Source organism: Salvelinus fontinalis, unplaced genomic scaffold, assembly GCF_029448725.1.
Source record: "Salvelinus fontinalis isolate EN_2023a unplaced genomic scaffold, ASM2944872v1 scaffold_0953, whole genome shotgun sequence".
Lineage (NCBI taxonomy): Eukaryota > Metazoa > Chordata > Actinopteri > Salmoniformes > Salmonidae > Salvelinus > Salvelinus fontinalis.
The window spans coordinates 50,021-63,295 of NW_026601162.1; the positions used below are offsets into that span (position 1 = coordinate 50,021).

At 46.0% G+C, this 13,275-nt stretch overlaps 1 protein-coding gene across 1 annotated transcript; it reads left to right on the forward strand.

The window, feature by feature from the left end:
- The first annotated feature begins 620 nt into the window (after positions 1 to 620).
- Positions 621 to 11,265, forward strand: LOC129847806 (tripartite motif-containing protein 16-like). Its single transcript, XM_055915489.1, has 7 exons — positions 621 to 1,320; positions 4,565 to 4,614; positions 6,056 to 6,184; positions 7,633 to 7,866; positions 7,991 to 8,150; positions 8,276 to 8,336; positions 8,550 to 11,265. The coding sequence occupies exons 1-7, from the start codon at positions 774 to 776 to the stop codon at positions 9,061 to 9,063; spliced, it is 1,695 nt and encodes a 564-aa protein (XP_055771464.1). The 5' UTR covers positions 621 to 773; the 3' UTR covers positions 9,064 to 11,265.
- The last annotated feature ends 2,010 nt before the right edge of the window (positions 11,266 to 13,275 follow it).

Consider the following 13,275-nt stretch of genomic DNA (forward strand, 5'->3'; position numbering starts at 1 on the left):
TTCCTGCTGAAAGCCAGTTTCATTTCATCTGGTTTCAGAGATAATGTATTGTATATGTCCATAACCCCGTCCACCTATAAGATGTGGGGATCTGTATGACTAAGAAGAGATACAAAGAACTCTGATTGTAAAACGTCTTCTCTTTTTAGTCCTAGATATGTCTAGGGTTACTGCTGAATGTAGTACCTCTAACCCTGACCCTAGACCGAACAGTAATAACCACCCTGTAATGTAAAGTATTACCTCATTCTCAATGATCAGTCAATACATACAGTGTTAATTTCACCTACAGTATCAAGTTCCCTCCTCATTACAACCATGTATGAATTATTATAGACACTTATAATCAGTGTTATAACACATACGTGTATTATAAGGCATTATAAAGGTCATTAAAATAATTATAATATGTACTTCATAGAAACTGTTACCCTTCATATATTCTAACCACTATATTTCATTTATTCCATATTAAGGGTCCTAACCTGGGAACTAAAATATTTGTCTCCTTCTCGACGTTGCATGCAGTTCTCTCTCCCTCTCTCTCTCTCTCCCTCTCTCTCTCTCTCCCTCTCTCTAACCCCTCCCTCTCTCTAACCCCTCCCTCTCTCTAACCACTCCCTCTCTCTAATCCCTCCCTCCTTCCCTCCCTCTAAACTCACCTATCTGGCAGAACCAGAAAGGCCATACCTCCCAAAAACGAACTTCTGAGGAAACGAAACTGATCTGATTCTCTGTGTCGTCTGTCTGTGTGAGAGTGAACAACCGTCCAAATGGCTCAACAGGGAGTTCTGCTGGACCAGGACCAGTTCTGTTGTTCTGTCTGTCTGGATCCACTGAAGGAATCAGTCACCATCCCCTGTGGACACAATTACTGTCGAATGTGTATTGAGGGATGCTGGGATCAGGATGTTCTGAAAGGGGTCTATAGCTGTCCTCAGTGCAGAGAGACCTTCACTCCAAGGCCAACTCTGAGGAAAAATAACATGTTGGCTGAGCTGATGGAGAAACTGAAGAAGACAGGACTCCAGACTGCTCCCCCTCCTGCTCTGTGCTATGCTGGACCTGGAGATGTGGCGTGTGATGTCTGCACTGGGACCAGAAAGCAGAAAGCCCTCATGTCCTGTCTGGTGTGTCTGGCCTCTTACTGTGAGACTCACCTCCAATCTCACTATGAATCTCCTGCTTTGAAGAAGCACAAGCTGGTCAAAGCCACCGCACAACTACAGGAGAAGATCTGCTCTCATCATGACAAACTGCTGGAGGTTTACTGTCGTACCGATCAGCAGTGTATCTGTTATCTGTGTACAATGGATGAACATATGTCACGTTCCTGACCTGTTTTCTGTTTAGTTTTGTGTGTTAGTTGGTCAGGACGTGAGTTTGGGTGGGCATTCTATGTTGTCTGTTTCTATGTTGGTTTAGGGTTGCCTGGTATGGCTCTCAATTGGAGGCAGGTGTTTGGCGTTCCTCTAATTGAGAGTCATATTTAGGTAGGCTGTTCACAATGTTTGTTTGTGGGTGGTTGTCTCCTGTGTCTGTGTTTATGTTACACCATACGGGATTGTTTCGGTTTGTTTCGTGCGTTTATGTAGTCTGTTCCTGTGTCAGCGTGCTTCGTGTATATGTAAGTTTGTTTGTTCAGGTCTGTCTACATCGTTTTGTTATTTTGTTAGTTATATCCAGTATAGTTCGTTTTCGTCTGTCTATTTTGTTTATTTAATAAATCATTATGTCTTCAAACTCCGCTGCATTTTGGTTCAATCCCTGCTCCTCCTCTTCGGATGAAGAGGAGGAGGAAAACCGTTACAGAACCACCCACCGATCCAGAACCAAGCGGCGTGAATTCGAGCAGTGGCCTGCTACACAGGAATCATGGACTTGGGAGGAAATATTGGACGGTAAAGGTCCATGGGCACAGCCAGGAGAATATCGCCGTCCCAAAGCTGAGCTGGAGGAAGCGAAAGCAGAGAGGCGGCGATATGAGGAGGCAGCAAGAAGACGTGGCTGGAAACCGGAGAATCAAGCCCAAAACCGGAGTTATGAGGGGACGCGTCTTGCACGGAAGCCCGAAAAGCCCGTGAGTAACACCCAAAAATTTCTTGGGTGTGGGTTAAGGGGTTGTGGGCCAAGGGCAGGTAGGAGACCTGCGCCCACTTCCCAGGCTAACCGTGGAGAGCGGGAGTACGGACAGACACCGTGTTACGCAGTAGAGCGCACGGTGTCTCCTGTACGTGTGCATAGCCCGGTGTGGGTTATTCCACCTCCCCGCACTGGTAGGGCTAGATTGGGCATTGAGCCAGGTGTCATGAGGCCGGCTCAACGCGTCTGGTCTCCAGTGCGTCTCCTCGGGCCGGCATACATGGCACCTGCCTTACGCATGGTTTCCCCGGTTCGCCTACATAGCCCGGTGCGGGTTATTCCACCTCCCCGCACTGGTCGGGCGACCGGGAGCATTCAACCAGGTAAGGTTGGGCAGGCTCAATGCTCAAGAGAGCCAGTACGCCTGCACGGTCCGGTATTTCCGGCGCCACCTCCCCGCCCCAGCCTAGTACCTACAGTGCCTACACTACGCACTAGGCTACCAGTGCGTTTCCAGAGCCCTGTTCCTCTTCCACGCACTCTCCCTATAGTGCGTGTATCCAGTTCGGTGCCTCCAGTTCCGGCCCCACGCACTAAGCCACCTGTGCGTCTCCTAAGTCCTGTACACACTGTCACTTCTCCCCGTACTAGTCCTGAGGTGCGTGCCCTCAGCCCGGTGCCACCAGTGCCGGTACCACGCACCAGGTATAGAGTACGCTTTGAGAGTCCAGTGTGCCCTGTCCCTGCTCCCCGCACTAGTATGAAGGTGCGTGTCCTTAGCCCGGTGCCTCCAGTTCCGGCACCACGCACCAGGTCTACAGTGCGCCTTATCCGGCCAGAGCCATCCGTCTCCTCAGCGCCATCTGAGCCATCCGTCTCCCCAGCGCCATCTGAGCCATCCATCTCCCCAGCGCCATCTGAGCCATCCGTCTCCCCAGCGCCATCTGAGCCATCCGTCTCCCCAGCGCCGTCTGAGCCATCCGTCTGCAATGAGCCTGCAAAGCCGCCCGTCTGCCATGAGCCTGCAAAGCCGCCCGTCTGCCATGAGCCTACAGAGCCGTCCGCCAGACAGGAGCCGCTAGAGCCGTCCGCCAGACAGGAGCCGCTAGAGCCGCCCGTCAGACAGGATCTGCCAGAGCCGCCAACCAGACAGGATCTGCCAGAGCCGCCAACCAGACAGGATCTGCCAGAGCCGCCAACCAGACAGGATCTGCCAGAGCCGTCAACCAGACAGGATCTGCCAGAGCCGCCAACCAGACAGGATCTGCCAGAGCCGTCAGCGAGCCATGAGCAGCCAGAGCCGTCAGCGAGCCATGAGCAGCCAGAGCCGTCAGCGAGCCATGAGCAGCCAGAGCCGTCAGCGAGCCATGAGCAGCCAGAGCCGTCAGAGAGCCATGAGCGTCCAGAGCTGTCAGCCTGCCATGAGCGTCCAGAGCCGTCAGCCTGCCATGAGCGTCCAGAGCCGTCAGCCTGCCATGAGCGTCCAGAGCCGTCAGCCTGCCATGAGCGTCCAGAGCCGTCAGCCTGCCATGAGCGTCCAGAGCCGTCAGCCTGCCATGAGCGTCCAGAGCCGTCAGTCAGCCATGAGCTGTCCCTCAGCCAGAAGCGGCTAGTAATCCTGAACTGCCCCTCAGTCCAGAGCTGTCTCTCTGTCCGGAGCTGCCCTTCAGTCCGGAGTTGCCCCTCTATCCTGAGCTACCTCTCTCTCCTGAGCTACCTCTCTCTCCTAAGCGATCCCTCTGTCCTGAGCTATCCCTATGTCCTGAGCTACCTTGTCCCAGAGCTGTCCTTGATTCTGGTGTTGCCCCTAAATTTAGGTGGGGTTATTTGGAGGGTGGTCATTGTGGGGAGGCTAAGGAAGCGGGGATTGATTATGGTGGGGTGGGAACCACGCCCGGAGCCTAAGCCACCACCGTGGTCAGATGCCCACCCAGACCCTCCCCTGGACTTTTTGGTGATGCGTTCGGAGTACGCATCTTGAGGGGGGGGTTATGTCACGTTCCTGACCTGTTTTCTGTTTAGTTTTGTGTGTTAGTTGGTCAGGACGTGAGTTTGGGTGGGCATTCTATGTTGTCTGTTTCTATGTTGGTTTAGGGTTGCCTGGTATGGCTCTCAATTGGAGGCAGGTGTTTGGCGTTCCTCTAATTGAGAGTCATATTTAGGTAGGCTGTTCACAATGTTTGTTTGTGGGTGGTTGTCTCCTGTGTCTGTGTTTATGTTACACCATACGGGATTGTTTCGGTTTGTTTCGTGCGTTTATGTAGTCTGTTCCTGTGTCAGCGTGCTTCGTGTATATGTAAGTTCGTTTGTTCAGGTCTGTCTACATCGTTTTGTTATTTTGTTAGTTATATCCAGTATAGTTCGTTTTCGTCTGTCTATTTTGTTTATTTAATAAATCATTATGTCTTCAAACTCCGCTGCATTTTGGTTCAATCCCTGCTCCTCCTCTTCGGATGAAGAGGAGGAGGAAAACCGTTACAACATAAAGGCCATGATACAGTGTCAGCTGCAGCAGAGAGGACTGAGAAACAGGTAAGACCAGAACAACTTGTTGGTGACTGTCTGATAAACAAATATTTATTCCAGGGGAGAACAAATATGAACACAAATCTTGATTGTATAGAAATGTTAACCCTGATTCTTCAAATGTATCACCATTTTATAGTCTGTTAGGTTCTGAACAGACAGAGTAAAAACTCAAACCAAGTTTATTCACTCACTGGGTCATACAGCTGCAAAGACAATGTGATTACACAAGAACATATATTATAACCTCATACTAGGCATGATCAACTCCTTACACATCTAGACAGCCAATACATATCTGTTGCTAGGCAGGAACTGAATTGGTTCCTCTCAGTGGTGTAGTCATGGCCCTGTCTGATGCTTAAACCTTTGTGGGTGTGGACGTGTGTGTGTGTGAGATAGGACTGTAGTAGGAGGGTCGTTGTGGTGGCTTGACCTCGAGACGAATTACTCGCTCCTCCCTAGTTCTGCAGCTGGCCTGTCTTATCAGAGACTAACTAGTCTGTTGAATTCCTGGCTCCTCCCTAGTTCTGCAGCTGGCCTGTCTTATCAGAGACTGAAACTAGACTGTTGAATTCCTGGCTCCTCCCTAGTTCTGCAGCTGGCCTGTCTTATTAAAGACTAACTAGACTGTTGAATTCCTGTCTCCTCCCTAGTTCTGCAGCTGGCCTGCCTTATCAGAGACTAACTAGACTGTTGAATTCCTGGCTCCTCCCTAGTTCTGCAGCTGGCCTGTCTTATCAGAGACTGACTAGTCTGTTGAATTCCTGTCTCCTCCCTAGTTCTGCAGCTGGCCTGTCTTATCAGAGACTGACTGGTCTGTTGAATTCCTGGCTCCTCCCTAGTTCTGCAGCTGGCCTGCCTTATCAGAGACTAACTAGACTGTTGAATTCCTGGCTCCTCCCTAGTTCTGCAGCTGGCCTGTCTTATCAGAGACTGAAACTAGACGGTTGAATTCCTGGCTCCTCCCTAGTTCTGCAGCTGGCCTGCCTTATCAGAGACTGAAACTAGTTGCCCTTTGTCTCCCTCTTTAGGAACATTGATATTTAACAATAACATGTTTGAACAGAATATTTCAGCACTTCCCCTTGTCTCTCTCGGTAACTTTCCATACACCAAGTTCCTATCCACCCGTCATTGACCCCAACATATACATTCCTTATACATGTAAAGTCATCAGTACGTTATAGTATGGTAACATCAATAAGTATATTTCTAGTTAGAATCCAACAAGTCAAACACCATTATCATTAGTTATCAAACAGCATTATCATTCGTTATCAAACACCCAATCAACTCCCTGATTTGTGTTCTGTTAAAACTATAATCATTCACATGACAACATAATGATATAATTTCAGACAGACACTTCCTCAATATTTGTATCCGTGTCTTCTATGGGTCCTATGTCACATGACTATACTATTGATCTACTGGACTAATAAAGCTTGATAGCTCATTGAAGAGTGATTCTCCACAGAGGCAGCTGGGGATGAGTCAGCAGAAGGTCCAGCAGAGATTCCAGGAGAGAGAGAAGGAGCTGAAGGAGCTCCAACAGGCTCTGGAGTCTCTCAAGGTGAGTATTGTTGACCAGAGGGGAGACACCATATCACTTCTCTCCTCCAATCAGAGAGAGGGAGAGGGGTCCCTATCCAAAACAGGCTGTCTGGACCCCTTTCAGAGAATAGACTGTTTAATGTAACTGACGGGATATGAACCCAGGTCTACCGTGGGAGAAACCAACATCTTGACCATTACACCAAGAGGACATTCCCTATTGGACCGACACTGATTTAGAAGTAGCAGGCGGGGCTACCTCATCACATAACCATGAGTAACCATGACTGACTCATGTCCCCTATACATTAACAGGGAGCTCTCTCTCAATTCAATTCAAAGATCTTTATTGGCATGGGAAACATATTTACTATGCAAAAGCAAATGAAATAGATAATAAACAATCATGAATGAACAGTAAACATTACACAACATTTATTTTCAAAAGCAGAGACATTTCAAATGTTATAATTCAAGTGGAAACAGAGTGAGTCGTGCGCCAGACTGAGTTCTGGAGGTGAAATGGAAATGAATGAGGGAGAGTTAAGTGAGGTAGAAGGTGTGGTGAAGAGCTCAGAACCAGAGAAGTATTTGGTCATACGAGATTTGACTTCAGAAGAGTTACAGGGTGTGTTGAGTGGTGGTGTCCCGTCCTCCCAGGTCGTTGGCATGGTGCAGGAGCAGATAGGGTCAAAGTAGTGGAATGGGGTAGTGGGTTTTTAATGAGTGTAGGGTTAGTTGGCATGGTGCAGGAGCAGATAGGGTCAAAGTTGTGGAATGGGGTAGTGGGTTTTAATGTGTAGGGTTAGTTGTCATGGTGCAGGAGCAGATAGGGTCAAAGTAGTGGAATGGGGCAGTGGGTTTTTAATGAGTGTAGGGTTAGTTGTCATGGTGCAGGAGCAGATAGGGTCAAAGTAGTGGAATGGGGTAGTGGGTTTTTAATGAGTGTAGGGTTAGTTGTCATGGTGCAGGAGCAGATAGGGTCAAAGTAGTGGAATGGGGTAGTGGGTTTTTAATGAGTGTAGGGTTAGTTGGCATGGTGCAGGAGCAGATAGGGTCAAAGTAGTGGAATGGGGTAGTGGATTTTTAATGAGTGTAGGGTTAGTTGGCATGGTGCAGGAGCAGATAGGGTCAAAGTAGTGGAATGGGGTAGTGGGTGGGGATGAATGGGGAGCTGACAGACAATCGTTGATGGATATTTATAGAGCTCATTACAGGTGTATAGTTTATGGAACAGCAGCAAAGACTTGTCTTCAGAAGCTGGACAGAATCCAGTATATAGCTTTAAGGATATGTATTGGTGCATTTAAATCAACATCTGTATGTGTCTTACTAGTGGAGGCAGGTGAGATTCCGTGAGATCCCTACTGTACCTACTGTCTCTCTCTCTGTGTCTCTCTCTCTCTCTCTGTCTCTCTCTCTCTGTCTCTCTCTCTCTCTCTCTCTCTCTCTCTCTCTCTCTAACAGCGCTCTGCACAGGCAGCAGTGGAGGACAGTGATCAGATCTTTACTGAGCTGATCCGCTCCATTGAGAGAAGGAGCTCTGAGGTGAAGGAGCTGATCAGAGCCCTAGAGAAGGCTCAAGTGAGTCAAGCTGAAGGACTCCTGGAGCAACTGAAGCAGGAGATAGCTGAGCTGAGGAAGAGAAGCACTGAGCTGGAGCAGCTCTCACACACAGAGGATCACATCCATTTCCTCCAGGTAACTAAGCTGTCTTGTTACATGTGATATGAAATTAACTTCATGTGAAACTATTCATCTACATCATTATGTTGTCCTGTCTGTCTCTCTCTCTCTGTCTCTCTCTATGTGTGTCTCTCTCCAGAGTTACAAGTCTCTCTCCAGTATCAGTGTATCTTCAGACTTACCCAGCATCGTTGTCCGTCCTCTTCAGTACTTTGGAGATGTGAGTAAGTCTGTGTCTGAACTGAGAGAGAAACTAGAAGACTTCCTTAAAGGAGAATGGACCAAGATCTCCACTACAGGTGTGTTGAAAACAATAAGAACATCAACTTTAGACCATTGAAAGTTCCCTACTAGTCATATACATGTGGAATATGGTCTGATGATAACATTCCCTCTCTCTGTCAATGTGTTTGTGTGTCTGTAGTGAATATAGTGGATGTTGTACTGCCTCCAGAGCCCAAGACCAGAGAACAGTTGTTACAATGTGAGTCTCTTTATTGTGAAGTAACTAACAGTCTCTTTTTACTGACACTCCTAACAATCCCTCTAGAAATATATAGCAATAGTAGATCTAATCAAAGACTGGGTATCTATTTGACTGCTCATTTTTCTCTGATTTGATCTCTGCTGTGCTCTAATCAAAGACAGGGTAGATACAGTATCTGACTTAACTTATTGTTCTGACTCCCCTCATTGCTGTCCTGTCAGCTCACACTGGACCCAAACACAGCACACACACTCCTCTCTCTGTCTGAAGGGAACAGAAAGGTGAAACGTACACGCCAAGTCCAACCATATCCTGACCATCCAGACAGATTCACCAACAACTACTGTCAGGTTCTGTGTAGAGAGGGTCTGTCTGGACGCTTTTACTGGGAGGTGGAGTGGACTGGGGAGTGGGTTAAAACAGCAGTCTCATATAAAGACATCAGCAGAACAGGGACAGATAGTGGATTTGGACACAATAACAAGTCCTGGAGTTTAAAGTACTATAGTGGTGATTATTGTTTCAGACACAATCATGTTGAGACTAAAGTATCAGGCCCTCAGTCCTCCAGAGTAGGAGTGTACCTGGATCACAAGGCAGGTACTCTGTCCTTCTACAGTGTCTCTGACACAATGACCCTCCTCCACAGAGTCCAGACCACATTCACTCAGCCCCTCTATCCTGGATTTCATCTCAATGGTACTGCTGAGCTGGTTAAACTGTAGTAGGGTCCACATAGATACTATTCATGCTGGTGTAGTCTATAGCTGAGCTGGTTAAACTGTAGTTGGGTCCACAGAGATACTAGTCATGCTGGTGTAGTCTATAGCTGAGCTGGTTAAACTGTAGTAGGGTCCACATATATACTAGTCATGCTGGTGTAGTATATAGATGAGCTGGTTAAACTGTAGTAGGGTCCACATAGATACTAGTCATGCTGGTGTAGTCTATAGCTGAGCTGGTTAAACTGTAGTTGGGTCCACATAGATACTAGTCATGCTGGTGTAGTCTATAGCTGAGCTGGTTAAACTGTAGTTGGGTCCACATAGATACTAGTCATGCTGGTGTAGTCTATAGCTGAGCTGGTTAAACTGTAGTTGGGTCCACATAGATACTAGTCATGCTGGTGTAGTCTACAGCTGAGCTGGTTAAACTGTAGTAGGGTCCACATAGATACTAGTCATGCTGGTGTAGTCTATAGCTGAGCTGGTTAAACTGTAGTAGGGTCCACATAGATACTAGTCATGCTGGTGTAGTCTATAGCTGAGCTGGTTAAACTGTAGTAGGGTCCACATAGATACTAGTCATGCTGGTGTAGTCTATAGCTGAGCTGGTTAAACTGTAGTAGGGTCCACATAGATACTAGTCATGCTGGTGTAGTCTATAGCTGAGCTGGTTAAACTGTAGTAGGGTCCACATAGATACTAGTCATGCTGGTGTAGTCTATAGCTGAGCTGGTTAAACTGTAGTAGGGTCCACATAGATACTAGTCATGCTGGTGTAGTCTATAGCTGAGCTGGTTAAACTGTAGTAGAGTCCACATAGATACTAGTCATGCTGGTGTAGTCTATAGCTGAGCTGGTTAAACTGTAGTAGAGTCCACATAGATACTAGTCATGCTGGTGTAGTCTATAGCTGAGCTGGTTAAACTGTAGTAGGGTCCACATAGATACTAGTCATGCTGGTGTAGTCTATAGCTGAGCTGGTTAAACTGTAGTAGGGTCCACATAGATACTAGTCATGCTGGTGTAGTCTATAGCTGAGCTGGTTAAACTGTAGTAGGGTCCACATAGATACTAGTCATGCTGGTGTAGTCTATAGCTGAGCTGGTTAAACTGTAGTAGGGTCCACATAGATACTAGTCATGCTGGTGTAGTCTATAGCTGAGCTGGTTAAACTGTAGTAGAGTCCACATAGATACTAGTCATGCTGGTGTAGTCTATAGCTGAGCTGGTTAAACTGTAGTAGAGTCCACATAGATACTAGTCATGCTGGTGTAGTCTATAGCTGAGCTGGTTAAACTGTAGTAGGGTCCACATAGATACTAGTCATGCTGGTGTAGTCTATAGCTGAGCTGGTTAAACTGTAGTAGGGTCCACATAGATACTAGTCATGCTGGTGTAGTCTATAGCTGAGCTGGTTAAACTGTAGTAGGGTCCACATAGATACTAGTCATGCTGGTGGTGATGGTCCCCAGATGTGATGATTCATTCTGCTCTGTTTTATCTACAATGATTTAACTGATTTGATCTTCAGAAGATGTTATGAATTAAAATTCAATGTTTTCATATTTTTGTAGTTGCAATGTTTAAATCTTGTACATTTCCATGAATCATGATGTCTGGTGTTGATGTATATTGGTTGTCATTCAGAACCATTGATATGTTTTCTCAGTTGGTTCTCTGTCTCTATGTAATTCTCCTCAGTATCATTGATCAGCTTGTTGGTCCTAATTGATGTGTTCTCTGTCACCTGGAGCTGCATGGAAAATGGTCCAGGAACTAAAGGACAATTCAGGACTAGTCAGCCCACTACAAGCTGGTATCACTTACTTTCTACTAAACTATATGGACTGGTTTCCCAGACACAGATTAATCCTAGTCCTGGACTAAAAAGTATGTTCAATGTAGATGTCCAGGAAACCGTCCCTAAATGTGTCATCTTTCATCCTCCCATACTGCTCAGTCCAGCAACATTAAACCTGTCCAGCGGGTGGTGCTATTGACCAAACAATAAAACCAGCAGATATCTTGACTTGCCACTCAGTATATCAGTAATGTTCAGAATAGTACTTTAATATCATTGGAGATTGATGGTCTTTTTAATCCACTATCCAGAGTCAGGAACAGATGAAGTTAGGTCTGCTACTGTTCAGTGATTAAATATGATTTATGGTGATGGGAAATAATAAAAAACACTAAACTTCATCTAGTAATAGTTTTCCTTTGTTATTTATTCCAAGGTGTGTCTTTAACTTGTAAATGTATTGTGTGGAGGTGAGCTAGTGGTGTGGCTGATATAATAGAATGAAAAGGGAGGAGGGGAGGAAGAGGGGAGGAGTGAAGGGCTGTTCAAGAAACCAGATGAGGAAGAGGAAGATGTTCAGGGGAATTACTGTCTCTGTTCCAAATGGTTCCCTATTCCCTATGTAGTGCACTACGGTGCTTCTGACCAGGTCTAAAGTAGTGTTCTACGTAGGGAATAGGGTGTAGATTTATTACAATATCATGCTTTAGTGTTTGGCACAACAATATATCCCTGAAAGGGAAAGTGAGGAGTAAAAATCAAAGGTGAATTTACATTGATGTTTCCACGGAGACCTGAATCATATCCACGAGGCACCAAACTGAAGAAAATCAACTGAAATAGGGAGGGACTAACTGAACTAAAATAATTATGTTGCTAAATGTTTTGCTATTGATAGTCCATACTTGACTTACTATGGTTCTACATACAGTACCTGTATTGATAGTCCATACTGGTCTATACTATGGTTCTACATACAGTACCTGTATCGATGAGGGCCTCATCATCCGGCTGCACAAAGAAAGCCAGGGACTGCAGTGTGCTCCAGTCTCCAGCAGGGGGCAGTAAAACCCTATGGACCTGAAAGGGACTGCAGTGTGCTCCAGTCTCCAGCAGGGGGCAGTAAAACCCTACGGACCTGAAAGGGACTGCAGTGTGCTCCAATCTCCAGCAGGGGGCAGTAAAACCCTATGGACCTAAAAGGGACTGCAGTGTGCTCCAGTCTCCAGCAGGGGGCAGTAAAACCCTATGGACCTGAAAGGGACTGCAGTGTGCTCCAGTCTCCAGCAGGGGGCAGTAAAACCCTATGGACCTGGAAGGGATAGTGAGGAGTAAAAATGAAAGGTGAATTTACATTGATGTTTCCACGGAGAACTGAATCATTTCCACGAGGCACCAAACTGAAGAAAATGAACTGAAACACTGAGGGACTAAATGAACTAAAATAATTATGTTGCTAAATGTTTTGCTACAGTGTTCTCTAACGAATACGACCCTGGATTCAAATACTATTTGAAATCTTACAAATACTTTGAGCGTTTCCTTTAGTCCTCCAGGTGGGCGGGGTTTGTTTGTACTTTTAGGACATTTCTATTGGTTCCATTACAACAAACTCAATCAAACACTGCTTATTAAGTATTCAACATTATTTTAACGCAGGTCTGTTTCCACGTGCAATAAGCCTGTAACGTCTTGTATGATCTCATCAGGTAAAGGAGTGTCAAATGGAAGGGCAAGTCTCACCACTGAGAGGAAAACCTCACTGGTCCACCTCTGCATCAGGTCAGCTATGTTGATCAGTACTGTCCCAGGGATGCTGGGAACAGAGATGAACTCCCCTGACCTGGTACCACCTGTGGAGTTGTCATTTTAATATTAGTTTAACCCCATTACTGCTATAACACATAAACCATGTTAATAGAATGAAATGGATCCAGGTTCCATTTATTCCACAATAGATTTACTGCCTGTGGAACACTTCTCCAAAGTGTCTGAAATCAAGATGACTGCAGGTCTGAATCCCAAACTAATGGGGGGAAATGGCTCCATCTAATATGATGGTATTTAGAGGTATGGATGTTTTTTTTGTTGACAAACTTTGCTATTGGGGTGAACATATTCCTTTAACCTTTACAGCCCCTGCGTTCCGCTAGCGGAACTCCTCCCACATTCCACTGAAAAGGCAGAGCGCGAAATTCAAAATATATTTTTTAGAAATATTTAACTTTCACACATTAACAAGTCCAATACAGCAAATGACAGATACACATCTTGTGAATCCAGTCAACATGTCCGATTTTTAAAATGTTTTACAGCGAAAACACCACATAAATTTATGTTAGCTCACCACCAAATTCAAAAAAGGACAGATATTTTTCACAGCACAGGTAGCATGCACGAAACCAACCAAA